The sequence below is a fragment of the Sapajus apella genome, unplaced genomic scaffold (assembly GCF_009761245.1).
Source record: "Sapajus apella isolate SASKATOON/1434 unplaced genomic scaffold, GSC_monkey_1.0 scaffold22, whole genome shotgun sequence".
Taxonomy (NCBI): Eukaryota; Metazoa; Chordata; class Mammalia; order Primates; family Cebidae; genus Sapajus; species Sapajus apella.
Genome location: NW_022436962.1, coordinates 8,107,051 through 8,123,149, shown reverse-complemented (window position 1 = coordinate 8,123,149; position 16,099 = coordinate 8,107,051). Strand labels below are relative to the sequence as shown.

The 16,099-nt window shown below is 41.2% G+C and overlaps 1 protein-coding gene and 1 pseudogene across 12 annotated transcripts in view; one reads left to right on the top strand and one right to left on the bottom strand.

Annotated features, from left to right (window-relative positions):
• The window catches only part of MDM4 (MDM4 regulator of p53), a 36,819-nt gene that overhangs the window by 6,447 nt on the left and 14,273 nt on the right, over positions 1–16,099 (bottom strand). For 4 of the 11 annotated variants that reach the window (XM_032288889.1, XM_032288894.1, XM_032288890.1 and 1 more), the window contains exons 4-9: positions 14,948–14,998; positions 12,065–12,198; positions 10,968–11,023; positions 6,632–6,699; positions 5,795–5,894; positions 1,424–1,584 (exon numbers count right to left, since the gene is read on the bottom strand). In XM_032288889.1, the coding sequence (XP_032144780.1) occupies positions 1,424–1,584; positions 5,795–5,894; positions 6,632–6,699; positions 10,968–11,023; positions 12,065–12,198; positions 14,948–14,998 (570 nt within the window). The remainder of the gene's footprint in view (positions 1–1,423; positions 1,585–5,794; positions 5,895–6,631; positions 6,700–10,967; positions 11,024–12,064; positions 12,199–14,947; positions 14,999–16,099) is intronic. The other 7 variants (XM_032288893.1, XM_032288891.1, XM_032288895.1 and 4 more) reach the window with 3 other exon arrangements.
• LOC116558762 lies at positions 13,497–15,091 on the top strand (annotated as a pseudogene). The gene has a single exon (XR_004272155.1). The product of XR_004272155.1 is annotated as a peflin pseudogene (transcript).

Below are 16,099 nucleotides of genomic sequence, written 5' to 3'. Positions count from 1 at the left end.
CGAGACCATCCTGGTCAACATGGTGAAACCCCGTCTCTACTAAAACTACAAAAAATTAGCTGGGCATGGTGGTGCGTGCCTGTAATCCCAGCTACTCAGGAGGCTGAGGCAGGAGAATTGCCTGAACCCAGGAGGCGGAGGTTGCGGTGAGCCGAGATCGCGCCATTGCACTCCAGCCTGGGTAACATGAGTGAAACTCTGTCTCAAAAAAAAAAAAAAAAAAAAGAACAAATTTAAGGTGGCTGAGGAAGGAAAGAATTTTGGGCTACAGTGTCAGAAAGGAGCCTGGTGTATCTAAAACACATATAGTGAACAAGGAAGAATGACAAGAAGTAAGGAAGAAGGAGACTGAATCAGTTATGACTACAGCAGAAAGTCTAGCTTTTATTCTACTTGTTTTCTGAAGCCACTGGAAACAATGTGGTTTATCCATTAAAAAATATACTCTGTGACAAGTCTAAACTACTAGAAGAATAAGAAAGAGGTGGACCATGTGGTATGACGATGTTATAATGCCTCTATGAAAAGTGATAATGTTTTGAGAATTGGGGTATGACGGCAAAAGTAGTAAAAAGTTGTTAGATTTTGAATATGTTTTGGATAAAGAGCTAGTAATCTGAACGTGGTCTCTGACAGAGAAAGAAATCATTCAATATCTCCTTGATATATGGCTGGAATAAGTGGATAGATGGTAAATTTATGAAAGAGGAAAGGCTGGGGAAGGAATGTTTGGCTAAAAAGAAGGAAGTTCCTTTCTTCTTTCTCTCTCCTTTCTCTCCCCCTCGCTCCCTTCCTCTCTTTTTCTCCCTCTCCCTCTCTCTCCCTCCCTTCTTCTCTCCCTCTCCATCCCTCTCTCTCTCTGAATGACAGGGTCTTGCTCTGCTGCCCAGGCTGGAGTGCAGTGACACAAACATAGCTCAGTGCAGCCTCAGCCTCCCAGGCTCGAAGGATTCTGCTGTCTCAGCCTCCCAAGTAGCTGGAACTACAGGTGTGTGCCACCATGCCTGGCAAATTTTTTATTTTTTTGTAAAGATGGGGTCTATGTTGCCCAGGCTGGTCTTAAACTCCTGGGCTCAAGCAATCCTCCAGTCTCGGCCTTCCAGTGTTACAGGCTGAGACTTCTAGAGATTTCAGTATTAGCCATTACACCTAGCCAAAAGTTCCATTTTGAAATTGTTCAATGTCAAATCCTTTAAGGAGAGGTGTTAGTTAATTAGGCATCTGAAAACTGAAGCTGGGCATTTAGGGCAGAGATAAGGACTAGAGACACAGATTTGGGTATCACATGCATAAAGATACTACTTAATGGCACAGGAGTAAATAAGAATTCTTAGACAATATGTGTGGTCAAGAGTAACCAAGAATGTTACCCTTTCAAAGGAAAAAAAAAAAAAAACCACTCCCCTTCAAATGTGAAATTTACCTGATTTGTCTGTAAATCAGTTGAGCCACTACTTCTAGGTGTATAGTTGTTTCTCAAGTTTCCTAAAAACCACCAAGGCAGGCCAGCTACATCCCACTCCTCGAATCCAAGGTCCAGCCTAGATGTCTCATCTTGGGTTAAATTTTCTATTAAGTCTTCATCTATAGAAGACAAATGAAAAGGATGATAACTATGTACACAACACGTAATAACCAAGACTATCTTTAGAATATTTAAAACTTCTTTATAAAATAGGTAAAAAGAAATTCCTATTCTAAGAAAGAAAGAACCAGAAATCAAGTATCTTAGTGGCAGAGCTCAAATCTCCTCTCTTGTTTAGGCTTCATTAGCAAGCAATGACACTATTAAGTAGATCATGGTTTATCAAGTCTAAATTCTAAAAGCACTGTCTTCTATGAGAAGATAGGGGAAAAAACGACTCTAAAAGCACCTGAACAATGACCTTGTTCTAAAAGAATTTCTAAATGAGCCAGGCACAGTGGCTCATGCCTGTAATTCCAGCACTTTGGGAAGTCAAGGTGGGCAGATCAGGAGGTCAGGAGTTCGAGACCAGCCTGACCAACATGGTGAAACCCCGTATCTACTAAAAATACAAAAAAAAAAAAAAATTAGGCGTGATGGCACGCACTGAGGCAGGGGAATCGCTTGAATCCGGGAGGCAGAGGTTGCAGTGAGCCAATATCGCGCCACTGCACTCCAGCCTGGGCGACAAAAGCAAAACTCTGTCTCAAAAAAAAAAAAAAAAAAAAAGTCTCAAAAAAAAAAAAAAAAATTCTAAATGTTCATTTACTGGCATTTTAAACACTCCTATCATTGCATGATCTATAGAATTACTTGCTTTAGCACACAGTGTCTGATAATTGTCTGATCCATGGCACTGCAAATGATGGTAACATAGTGGCATAACCCTTAAGATCAAAGCAAGGCAATACAAACCATAATGGGGATCACAAGGTTGTCCAAGCAATCTCACTGGTACCACATATTCTAAGTCATTTTTCAAAAATTTGTATGTTTTAGTAGATAATCACCACTATAAAACACTAAACTCTAAGTTGTCCAAACACCTACATATGTCCTTGCTGGATCAACGGGCTCTTGGAGCTAAGTATCCAGACATACCACAAATATTAAGGCCCCACATCATTTCACGTAAAACATCTCATGTTGTGTATCTGAATGACACTGAGGGTAGCTAATAGCTTAAGTCTGTTATCATATGATATTCTTTTCCATATTCCAGTCTTTTGTTGCGCTCTACTGCTCCTTTCTTACTTTCTCATTCTCTTCTACCTCTTCCCAATACATTAGGCCTGCCCACAACAACCATGGGCGTTAATGTGTGCTGATGTGCACATGGTGAATGAATTTCTGCAATACATGGGTGCTTGTCAGAACATAAGGTTACCCTATTTACTAACAAGCTATGTCAATAATGCTGACTAAAAGGCTTGTCTGTGGCCAGGGAAACTTCAATTATGTTTCCACTTATTCATTGTTGAAATTATCAGAAACCAAATTCTTGAGATGGTGCCATATTAAAATTATTCTTCCCTACTCGAGCTCTACAACTTATGAAGGAAATGAAAATAGGTCATTCCACAAATAAAAATTCTGTCCTTTCTACCTACAGACCTTCCTGAAAATAGTAAGTTATTTATTCCCAAATTTTCATCACAAACTACATATCCTCTCCCTTGAATTGGTTGTTCTTATACCTGTCCTTGTCCTCAACTTGTTTTCTGAGCTAGAGGCCCACTTTGTCGCCCAGGCTAGAGTGCAGTGGCATGATACTGACTCACTGCAACCTCCACTCACTGCAATCTCCACCTCCTGGGCTCAAGTGATCCTTCCATCTTAGTCTCCTGAGTAGCTGGGAGCACAGGCACGCACCACCATGCCCAGCTAATTTTTCACTAGGCTCATTTAGGTCTTGCTATGTTACTCAAACTGGTCTCAAATTCTTGAGCTCAAGCAATCCCCCTGCCTTGTCTTCCCAAAGTGCTGGGCTTACAGGCATGAGCTATCACACCTGGCCTGGATTTTCTAACAGTGCCCAGCCCTGTTCTTACAGATCTTAAAATTGCCTTTTGAGTACAAAATAAGCAAGGATTTGTATTAAAGGAGTAAAATTACACATTTAATATCACATAGACTGAAATCATTACAAAGTAGCTAGGTAGACCAATATTCAGTTTATGCTCAAATGCAATTTAAAGAAAACAATCCAGCATGATAAAATTATTCAAATTTAATTTAAACTTTTAAAATAACTTCAGCAGCCAAAGTTTCTCAGACATAACTAGAGGCTTAACCTGCCATTGATCTGCATGCCTAGGCTAGAAGCCATCAAGCCATAAAATCACTCTGGGGAATTTACAATTTCATTCATCTTTCCCAAAAAAAAACCCTCCTAATTTTAGAAAGTGTTTTATAAAGTGGAGTTTTGGAAAAAATACGCGTTAACTCATTAGCCTGACCACAACATAGCTAATGCAGTGGCAAAGATCTGGTGACTGCCATCCAAGGGCAAAAAAATTTTATGGATTTGGAATATCTGCATATACGTAATGAGATATCCTGGGAATGGGACCCAAGTTTAAACACGGAATTCATTTATGTTTCATGTACACCTTGTCCACACAAGCCTGAAGGTAGTTTTATATAATATTTTAAATAATTATGTGTATGAAACAGTTTTTATCACTGCAACCTGTCACATGAGGTCAGGTGTTAAATTTTCTACTATGGTGTCATGTGAGTACTCAAAAGTTTACAGATTTGGGAGCATTTCAAATTTAGAATGCTCAACTTATACCAGGCTTCTTATATCTCTTCTTGGCTTTGTGATTAAGTATATTATGTCATCTTTGCAAATTTCAAAATGTGTAAAAATTGGGCCAGGCGCAATCCCAGCACTTTGGGAGGCTGAAGGTGAATCATTTGAGGCCAGGAGTTCGAGACCAGCCTTGTCAACATGGCAAAACCCCAGTCTCTACTAAAAATACAAAAATTAGCCAGGTGTGGTGGTGTGCGCCTGTAATCCCAGCACTTTAGGAGGCTAAAGAGGGTGGATCATTTGAGGTCAGGAGTTTGAGACTAGCCTGGCCAACATGGTGAAATCCCATCTCTACTAAAATACAAAACATAGCCAGGTGTGGTGGCACACACCTGTAATTCTAGCTACTTGGGAGGCTGAGGCACAACAATCAGTTGAACCAGGGAAGTGGAGGTTCTAGTGAGCTGAGATCATCACACTGCTGCACTCCAGCCTGGACAACCAAGCGAGACTTTGTCTCCCAAAAAAAAAAAAAAAAAAGTATGAAAATTAGCCTTTGCCTCAAGTAGACAAATCAGAATAAAAATTCTAACTAAATCATATACAAACAAGAATAACAAAATTTAAAAGTCTAAGGCAGCTCATTCATGTATACAGAAAAGCCACCTGGTGGCAAATCAATAAATATGTAGCTATTTTCTAGCAGCATGCTAGCCATAGAAGGGTCTTGCATCATCCTAGTACTCATGGGTTGCTAAAAAAACACTACCTTCTTCAAAGCTAACAATGGCAGTAACTAGGTTGATGAAAAAAGGTCTTCAAAGAAGAGTGAGGAATTATGACATATGCTTCTCCTATTTCACATATGGAAAGATTTTTAAAAAGGGGGGCCGGGCGCAGTGGCTCATGCCTGTAATCCCAGCACTTTTGGAGGCCAAAGCAGGCAGATCACAAGGTCACAAGTTCAAGACCAGCCTGGCCAATATGGCAAAACCCCATCTCTACTAAAAATACAAAAAATATTTAGCCGAGTGTTATGGCGCATGCCTGTGATCCCAACTACTCAGGAGGCTGTGGCAGGAGAATCACTTGAATCCGGGAGGCTGAGGTTGCAGTGAGCTGAGGTCACGCCACTGCACTCCAACTTGGGCGACAGAGCAAGACTCCATCTCAAAAAAAAAAAAAAAAAAAAAAAAGGGCTGACACAGTGGCTTACGCCTATAATCCCAGCACTATGGGAGGCTGAGGCAGGAGGATCACAAGATCAGGAGTTCAAGACCAGCCTGGCCAATATGGCAAAACCCTGTCTCTACTAAAAATACAAAAAAAATTAGCCAAGTGTGGTGAAACATGCCTGTAATCCCAGCTACTCAGGAGGCTGAGGCAGGAGAATTGCTTGAACCTGGGAGGCAGAGGTTCCAGTGAGCCAAGATCACACCACTGCACTCCAGCCTGGGTGACAGAGAGAAACTCCATCTCAAAAAAAAGTAAAAATAAAAATAAATTTTTTAAAGGGCGAAAGGAAGAGGAAGAGAACAAAAGTCTATATAATAACTTAATCCAAAACATACCTTCTCTGGAATTTACGCATTTATGCTGTGAGGTAGGCAGTGTGGGGATATCATCTTCTGCAGTTCTTCTCCTGGAAGTGGAACTTTCCGCTGCACTTTGCTGAAAGAAGGGAAAGATGTCGTCCATCAGTGCAGCAGAAATAACTGAGACCAGGGGATGTAGCAGTTCCATTCTGGCTCACCAGTTAGTGTGAAACACAATGGGTTACACACAAGAAAGAGAACTCAAGTTCACAACAGTCATCAAATAAAGGCAACATCTCTCCTCAACCCACTGTAAGCAAAGCTAGGAGAATCCCAAACCTAGGGGGAAAAAAACCTCTGCACAAAGGCCAAAATCTACTGTTAAAAACGGGCTATCTGTAAAAAGCCGCAAGCCTACTACAAAATTAGGCATAATTCAGAAAACATGTGAAACCCTCACCAAATACAAAGATGATTATAAAATTTCCCCAAATTTGGGGAAGCTTTAGGAAATGGCCTGACATGAACTTAACTGCAACAAGTCTATTAAAATCTAATAAAGCAATTTCCACACACACACACACACACACACACAGACACACACGCGCGCACATACACACAAACCCAAAGAAAAATGCAACTGGAAGAACTGAAGATCAGAAGTGCTACATCCCAAAGAAAGGTTCAGAGACTGGAACTCTGTTATGGGCAGAACAGAGAAGGTTCACTCTGTCCTTGGTCTGTGAACTCCCAAGAACCTTTCTTATTAAATTCTTACCACATTCAGGGAAAGGTCTTGGGAGTTCAAGATCCATAGGTACAGAGAAGGGGCCACTCTGTACAACAAAAGAAGTCACCATGTGGTGATTTTACCTTCAGTTGGTCTTGACTTGGAATATCCATACTGTGATCCTGTGCGAGAGCGAGAGTCTGAGCAGCATCTGGATAGCAAGTAAAACAAAAGGAAAACCTTCCCTGGTAATAACCATTCTTTCCACACAAAAAGGACCAGCAAACAACCCGGAAGCCAGGTGTAGTCCCTAGAAATGTACTTCACCATGTTGGCTGGACACGGCTCTCATTTGCAAGGGAAAAATCAAAATTGGTAAAAATGACAAAGACCAGGACAGGCTATATCCAAAATATATTACCAAAATATAATTGGGAAAAAAAGTGAAAAATAGCTAAAAATGTTCTTTCATATCAAGCTTTGAAATTTTTATATGAAAAGTGGTTCTAAGCAGTATATAATGGAAACTATTTTCGTCATGTCTTCCTGTATTACCAAATTTGACTAACTCACAAACAATAGCAAAAAAGTGTGTGGCTTTTTAAATTTAATTTTTATTTTCATGTATTTAAATAAAGTTTTTCTCAAGACCAATAAAAAGAAGCAAAGAAAACAACCCAGTAGAGAGAAATTCTTAGACACTGCACTAATCTGAGAGAAATACATTCCAAGGATTTAAAAAGAAATTTTTCAAGTAGAACAAAAGACAAAAACTTGGCTACAGGAAAAGATCAAGGTGCAAACAATAATCTGGACTATTCATTATTTGAGGCTATGAAAATGAGATATACCCAAATAAGTCTACTGTGGGTCAGGTTCATCAACCACTACCAGGTTCAGAGATAAAATATTTACGGAAATTATCGTCACCATCCAATAAAGGCTGCTAGAGGAAGGATACAGATCCTACAAATGATCTGTCAATGTAGTTGTTCTAATAAAAGCAAACATTTTCAAAATTCTAATTATAAAAAACATTATTTCCAGAAACATTTTTGTAGATACACGGAGGAAACGAAAAGTTCGAGAGACAGCATTTTCTGACCACAGCGGTCTTCATAGCAAAGTTCAGTTAATATATAATGCAGATGGAGCAATTCTTTAATAAAGCAATCCTATTACTGTCATTTATATTTCTAAAGCCTTACCACCTTACTTAGGTTAAAAGAGTTGCAAGCAAAAATGAATTATGTGAGGAAATCACAATGTAAAAAAGAAGTTTTAAAATCAGCCAGGTGTGGTGGCTCACGCCTGTAATCCCAGCATTTTGGGAAGCTGAGGTGGGTGAATTGCTTGAGCCCAGGAGTTCAAGACCAGCCTGAGCAATCCACCAGCCTGGTGAAACCCCATCTCTACTGAAATCACAAAAATTAGCCAGGTTGGTGGTGCATGCCTATAATTCCAGCTACGCAGGAGAATCACTGGAACCCAGGAAGCAGAGGTTGCAGTGAGCTGAGATCACACCACTGCACTCTAGCCTGGTAGACAGAGCGAGACTTAGTCTCAAAAACAAATAAATAAGTAAACAAACACAAAGTTCATCATATTTCATTAGTATGCTTGGGAAAATCTGGAGAAATGATTTGGAAAGAATTGCCTTCATTTTAAACAATGGCATCTTCTTCAACCATTAAAATGAAAAGTCTAACTCACTTGCAAAGGTATAAAATAGATTATATGAAAAGCACTTCTCTCATTTAAAAAACAACAGAGATGGCCAGCCACAAGCACCAATGCAATTGCAAGTCTGAACAGATAACCTATCAGAACTACTTGGAGCAATTTCTTGGTTTTGATCATACTATAATTGTGTAAGATGTTACCACTTGGAGAATCTGGGTAAAGGATACAGGGAAACTGCGATACTTTTGCAACTTTATTAAGTCTGAAATTTTTTCAAAATGACAAATTAAGGAATAAAAATGGGCCAGGCGTGGTCGCTCACACCTGCCATCCCAACACTTTGGGAGGCCGAAGGGGGACTGCTTAAGTCCTGGAGCTCAAGACCAGCCTAGGCAACATAGTAAAAACCTGTTTCTACAAAAAAATATACAAAAAAAACTAGCCAGGTATGGTGGTGTACTCCTGTAGTCCCCAGCTACTGGGGAGGCTGAGGTGGGAGGACTACTTGTGCCACGGAGGTGGAGGTTGCAGTGAGCCGAGATCTTGCCACTGCACTCCAGCCTGAGCAACAGAGAGATGCTGTCTCAAACCAAACCAAACCAACCCAACAACAAAATGCTCTTTATATGGCATGTTAAATTCTGCAAAGAAAGTACAAAAGGGAGAATTACAGATACTCTAAGAACAGATCAATCTGAAAACAAATTTTACTGAAAAAGTGGATCAGCAATTATAAAATTCTCCATGTATTTCGAATCTTTAGTGACTATCCCAGGAAAGTCATGCTATTTTACAAGTGACTGAATTTCAATAAAGCTGCCATATCATTTGCAGGGCCTTCTCTCTCAAATTGACAGCTATGTGAAGTGGGCAAATGACTCAATGAGACCAAAAGGCTTCAAAATTCAGTAAGTTCAAAATCATGTTTCAGTATGAGAGCAATGTCTCCTCTGCCTTTAAAGAATAAATCTTTATTAGGAATTGATTCTAGGGCTGGGCCTGGTGGCTCATGCTGTAATCCCAAGACCTTGGGAGGCTCTAAGTGGAAGGATAGCTGAGGACAGGAGTTCAAGACCAGCCTGAGCAACACAGGAAGATGCCATTTCTACAAAAAACAAAATTAGCCAGGTGCAGTGTAGTGCCATGCACCTGTAGTCCTAGCTATTTGGGAGACTGAGACAGGAAGATCACTTAAGCCCAGGAGGTAGAGGCTGCAGTGAGCCATGATTGTACCACTGCATTTCAGCCTGAGCAACAGAGTAAGGCCCTGTCTACGTTTAATAAAAAGAAGAAAAGAAAAAGAAAAAGAAAAAAAGGGAATGGATTCTTCTCAAGCTATTTATTTCTGTAAATTAACAAAAGATAGCCCATCTTGGCCAAGTGCAGTGGCTTACACCTGTAATCCCAGGACTCTAGGAGGCCCAAGTAGGTGGAATGCTTGAGTCCAGGAACTCAAGATCAGCCTAGGCAACACAGCAAAACCCCATCTCTACTAAAAATATGAAAAATTAGCCAGGCATGGTGGCATGTGCCTATAAGCCCAGCTACTTGGGAGGCTGAGGTGGGAGAATCACTCGAGCCCTAGAGGTCAAGGCTGCAGTGAGCTGAGATAGTACCACTGCGCTCCAGGCAACAAGAGACCCTGTTTCAAAAGAAAAAAAGATGGTCAACCTAAAAAGATTACTAACTTGGGCTTTCTTCAATGTTACCTAAAATCTAATATAAAGCTCACAAAAGGGCTTTATGTAGTAGTGGAGAAGGGAAAAATTTCGTTATTTGGAAATGGCTACATTCAGTCTATCCAGTTTACCTATATCTTAGAGATCACCACTTCGGAGACTTCAGACTCCAGTACAGCCAGTTTCCTATACATACCTAATAGATTAGACTCAAAGTGCAGTATTTAGAAGGTCTAGAATCAAGTAAAGGGTCAGACGAATTGGCATTCAGATAACAGAAGGCTAAAGACATTAGGTGAAAGGTTCTTGAGAAACCTGTATAACAGGTCGATCAGACTGATATCTCCTGAGCTCAAAGATTGTTAACGTAATTGACTAAAAGAGGAACAGGCGAACCTTACATGACTCTGATGTGATGAAACACAAGTACGAAGCACCACCTATAAAGTTGTCTTGGCAAAAAATTTAAACTTGAATTTACTCAAGCACTACCAGTTTACCAAAAATAGAAGGGGTAAAGAAACACATTAAACAAAATCACAAGGATACAACCTGCCAACTCTAGAACGTGGGAAATTCTACAGGACAAATGACCCAGTTCTTCAACAAGTAAATGACATGAAAACAAAAGGAAGGTTAAGTTTTATAGACTGAAGACACTTATGAGACATGTCAACCAAAGGCAATGTGTAGAGTTTGGATCTTAATTCAAGTAAGCCAAAAATACAAGGTATTTTTGAGATAACTGGGGGAAATGATACATAAACTGGCTATGAAATAGGATTATGGAATTATATATTAAATTTGTTATGTGTAACAATGGTACTGAATGTTTGAAAAAAAAATCAGCTAGAGATTTTTAAGAGTGTGTCTAGATGAAGCAATATGACAAAATGTTAACAGTACGTCTAGAAAGTGGGAATCCCTCTATTCTATGTTTGATTTTTCAGTGAAAAGTTAATAACATAATAACATTGTGTGACAAGTAGTATATATTCCTCCCAGTCATGCCAAAGATAGCATTCCATTTCCACCTTCATCTTTGTTGCTTTCCCTTCATTTGCCCCCCTTGAACTCAAAGCTGTGATACAGACTGAAAAAAAAAGATGTGACGTACCTGTAGTAGCAGTGGCTAAAGTGACAAGATTCTTTCTTAGCATATCATAGAGAGGGCTGTTAAAGAGATAAGATTAAAAAATTAACAATCCCAAATGCCATTATGAAGGTATCAGTTGTTTGCTGTTAAATATTAAATGTATTTCTGATGTTCTCTCTCGACTTTCTCCATAAGGCATAGAGAGGCAGAATTTTTTTCCCAGATTAAAAAAAAATTATTTAATTATTAAGATGTTAATGCCCAGGCCCCGTGTTACTTTGCCAATATTAAAAAAACTGATTAATTTACGTTTTATTTCATTAGCTAACAGTAATCCAAGTGGGGAGATTTCCTTTGGAAACTATTCCTTCCTTCTAGGAGTTAAGTTTCGCATTTGAATTAGAGAGTGAGGGTGGAGAGAAGTCTTAATGTAAAACAAAATGAGCTCAGATGCAACAGTCATCAAAGCTAAAGAGAAAGAGAACACTAGCCTCTAAATTACTAATTAGCTTTTGACTGTATAAGCTAATGACTTACACCCCCTGCAGTTGGAGAAAATAACAGGTCAGATTAGCCCTATCATGATTCTTACTAGGCTCATTATCAACCCCTAACTGCCCAGCAATTCTACATTTCTCTCATCTGCTCACTCTTCCTCTCTCCAACAATTACTTCACAAAATTCTAACCTAGTCACATCAAGCTTCGTCCTACCCAGGTCTTTACACATGGTGTTCAATCAACCTAAAAACTCTTTCAACAAATCCCCTCTCATCAACTCCTCAATTATCTTTCAGCTTTTGGCTCAAATCTCACTTCCTCAAAAGAACTTTTCCTCTAACACTCTAAATACCACCCACTCTCGGCTTCATGTATCTCTTTTCTGTAGCACTTATCATAGCGTAGGTTTACCATGAATTGGTATGATAATTTGATTATCAAATTATCCACTTCATAAAATCAGACTGTGGGCTGCTCATTACCATATTCTGAGTACCTCATAGGCTACCTAACATATATAGGCCCTTACATATTTGTTGAGCTAAGTAATAAACCTATAGAAATTAAGTGGCTAGGTATAAGCACCCAAAAAGATACACTAACCCTCACACTTTTTACCTTGGGTCTTTCACGGAGAAGCTCTGACATCCCAGTAGTTCTCCCAAAAGATCTCCACCACAATATACCATATGCTGCTCCTGCTGATCATAAAGCTGCTTCACCATTATGTACTGACCTAAATAGTGCATGACCTGCATGAAATAAAATACCATGTTGTGATCTGTCCAGCTACTGCCAAAAACACAAATTCATTAGAGGAGGTAAGGTAAGTTAGTTTGCTAAAGAGACAACATATTTACAAGACTGTCAATGTTTGTGCAAGGGGTCCTACAACAGGAAAGTTGCTCCCAACTACTAGGTCCATTTACTCCTGTCTTTCTGACAATTAACAGACCCAAACTTTTTAGCACAGAGATCTGACAATGAGAAAAAGCAGTGAATTTACCTAGTATCCTCTTAAAAATTTTCTCAGACATCCAAATAAAGAAGTCTATTCTATTATTAGAAGTAATAAACTTTAAATTTGCCTGAATATAAAACTATTTTCCTAGTCCAGGGCACATAAAAAAAGACTTTAGGCTTCTGATGTGTGTTCACGTAGTAATTCTTTCTGGCAAATGACGTACAAAGTTTAATAAGCCATCAGCACTGTAAGTGAATGAAACATAAAATCCAAGTGTTTATCAAATATAAATTTAGTAGTCTGGATGAAGCAGTTCACACCTATAATCCCAGCACTTTGGGAGGCCAAGGCAGGCAAACTGCTTGAACCCAGGAATTTGATACCAATCTGGGCAACATGGCAAAACCCTGTCTCTACAAAAAATACAAAACTTAGTCAGGCATGGTGAGGCATGCCCGTAGTCCCAGCTGCTAGGAAGGCTGAGGCGGGTGGATCACTTGAACCTGAAAAGTGGAGGGTGCAGTGAGCTGAGATACAACCATTGCACTCCAATCCAGGTGACAGAGTAACAAGACCCTGGCTCAAAAAAATAAATAGGCCGGGCACGGGTCTCATGACTGTAATCCCAGCGCTTTGGGAGGCTGAGGTGGGCGGATCACCTGAGGTCAGGAGCTCAAGGTCAGACTGGCCAAGATAGTGAAAGCCTGCCTTTACTAAAAATACAAAAATTAGCCAGGCATGATGGCACATGCCTGTAATCCCAGCTACTTGGGAGGCTGAAGCAGGAGAATCTCTTGAACCTGGGAGGCAGAGACTATAGTGAGCCAAGATCACACCATTGCACTACAGCCTGGGTGACAGAGCAACACATTGTCTCAAAAATAATAAAATAAATCAATAAATAGCAAAAATCAGGAAATTCCTTTGATGCAATAGCTAGAGTCAATGTTCATAACAGAAAGCTTATCATGTAAACTCAGGCCAACTCTGCCATGCTAAATGAAGTAAACTGCATCATTCATCATAATCACTATGATATAAAAATCCAGAGTTTACCCCTTGCCTGCATGTGATGCCAGAATTGCCATGGCCAGCTATCCGTAAGAGCAGGGCTGCCCAGGAGCTGCAGGACAAGTGCCAGGAGCACCTCCGGGTAGCTGCTACCCTGGACCCCCCAAATAGTGGAGGGCAGTATGGCAGCAGGCTACCCCCAGTGGTGGTTATGGGAGTCCTGCGCCTGGAGGACCTTATGGACCATCAGCTGGAGGGCCCTGCGGACAACCCAATCCTGGGATGTTTCCCTCTGGAACTCCAAGAGGACCACATGGCAGTGTAGCTCCAGGGGACCCCTATGGTCAGCCACCTCCAAATTCCTATGGTGCCCAGCAGCTTGGGTCTTATGGGCAGGGTGGCGCCCCTCCCAATGTGGATCCTAAGGCCTGCTCCCGGTTCCAGTCAGTGGAGTCTGATCACAGTGGCTCTCTCTCCATGAAGGAGGTGAAACAGGCCCTGGTCAACTTCAATTGGTCCTCATTCAATGATGAGACCTGCCTTATGAAGATAAACATTTTTGACAAGGCCAAGTCTGGCTGCATCGATGTCTACGGCTTCTCGGCCCTGTGGAAATTCATCCAGCAGTGGAAGACGCTCTTCCAGCAGTATAACAGGGACCACTCAGGCTCCATTAGCTACAGAACTGCAGCAAGCTCTGTCCCAAATGGGCTACAACCCCAGTTCACCCAGTTTCTGGTCTCCTGCTACTGCTCACACTGCCAATCCTCCCATGCAGCTTGACTGCTTTATCCAGGTGTGCACTCAGCTCCAGGTGCTGATGGAGGCCTTTCGGGAGAAGGACACAGCTACACAAGGCAACACTCAGCTCAGCTTTGAGGACTTTGTCACCATGACAGCTTCTCGGATGCTATGACCCAACCCATCTGTGGAGAATGCACCAGGGACCTTTCCTGGCTTCTTAAGAGTGAGAAGCATGTGTACCTCTCTTCTTTCCCTGTCCCTCTAGAAGAACATTCTCCCTTGCTTGATGCAACACCGTTCTAAAAGAGGATTGAGAGTCTTGCATCATAGCCACCAAACAGTAAGGACCAGAGCTGAGGCCACACAGGTAGGGTCCTGATGGAGGAAAGGATGGAAGTTGAATGTCCTGATGGCCATAAGCAATTGAGTGGCACAGCCTGGCACGAGGAGCAGGAGATACTGGTCCTTGTAACGGAGTTAGTGTCCAGTCAGCTGAGCTCCACCCTCATGCCAGTGGCGAGTGTTCATCGGCCTGTTACTGTTAGCACCTGTGCTCCTTCACCAGGCCATCCTGACACATGAACCCATTTTCTCCCAAGTGGAATCTGACCAAGCATGAGAGACCATGGGACCAGCGGCTTGGATTCCACCACACCCATAAATCCTTATGTGTTAACTTCTAGCTGCCTGGGGCTGTCCCTGCTCAGGGAGCTCAGCCAAATCTGCTCCCCAGGCATCTTTGGCCAGGCTACTGCCCTCCGCAGCTGAGACCCCTCACTTGCCTGCCAGGCTCTGCTTGGCTTCAGATTCCAGGGGACAGTGGTCACCTCTCCCTGCCAATACAATACTCTTTTTAGTTTGCATTTTTTTTCATTTGGGGCCAAAACTCCAGTGAAATTCTAAGTTTCAATAAAAGGATCAAACTCAAAAAAACAAACAAAAATCCAGACTTTAATAACACTTTGGGGCTGGGCGCGGTGGCTCAAGCCTGTAATCCCAGCACTTTGGGAGGCCGAGGCGGGTGGATCACGAGGTCAAGAGATTGAGACCATCCTGGTCAGCATGGTGAAACCCCGTCTCTACTAAAAATGCAAAAAATTAGCTGGGCATGGTGGCGCGTGCCTGTAATCCCAGCTACTCAGGAGGCTGAGGCAGGAGAATTGCCTGAACCCAGGAGGCGGAGGTTGCGGTGAGCCGAGATCGCGCCATTGCACTCCAGCCTGGGTAACAAGAGCGAAACTCCGTCTCAAAAAAAAATAAAATAAAATAACAGTTTGGAAAAAAAGGTGATACGTGTCAAAATTTTTAGAGCTATAGTCCAAAACAATGCACTTAATTTAAAATCATAAAATATAGGTATTCTAAAAAACCAGAAATGCCTCCAGATTTGTTTCCTTGAGAGGTGTAATGGTTTTGGAGTGTGACAGTGTTGATAGGTGTGAAGGTTTTAAGTTTAAAAAAAAAAAAAGCCTGATAATTTTGTTTCTTCTCTTTAGGATTAGCTATCTACGCTACCAAATGAAAGCAGTTCCAACAGACTAACATTTTAATACTGAGTCTTTTCCACTTAAATAATACAATTCCTTTCTGTTTTTTTTAAAAAATCAGAAGCTAAATAAGATATTTAAATGTGTAAGTGTTTACAATAATTCACAGTGCTCAGAAGAGTATTTGACACATTTATAATGAAAACTGGCCAGGCACGGTGGCTCACGCCTATAATGCCAGCACTTTGGGAGGCCGAGGTGAGCGGATCACGAAGTCAAGAGATTTGAGGCCATCCTGGCCAACATGGTGAAACCCCATCTCTATCAGTAAAAATTATAAAAATTGGCTGGCACCTGCCTGTAGAGCCAAGATGGCGCCACTGCAGTCCAGCCTGGTGCCAGAGGGAGACTGTCTCAAAAAAAAAAAAAAAAAAAAAAAAAAAAAAA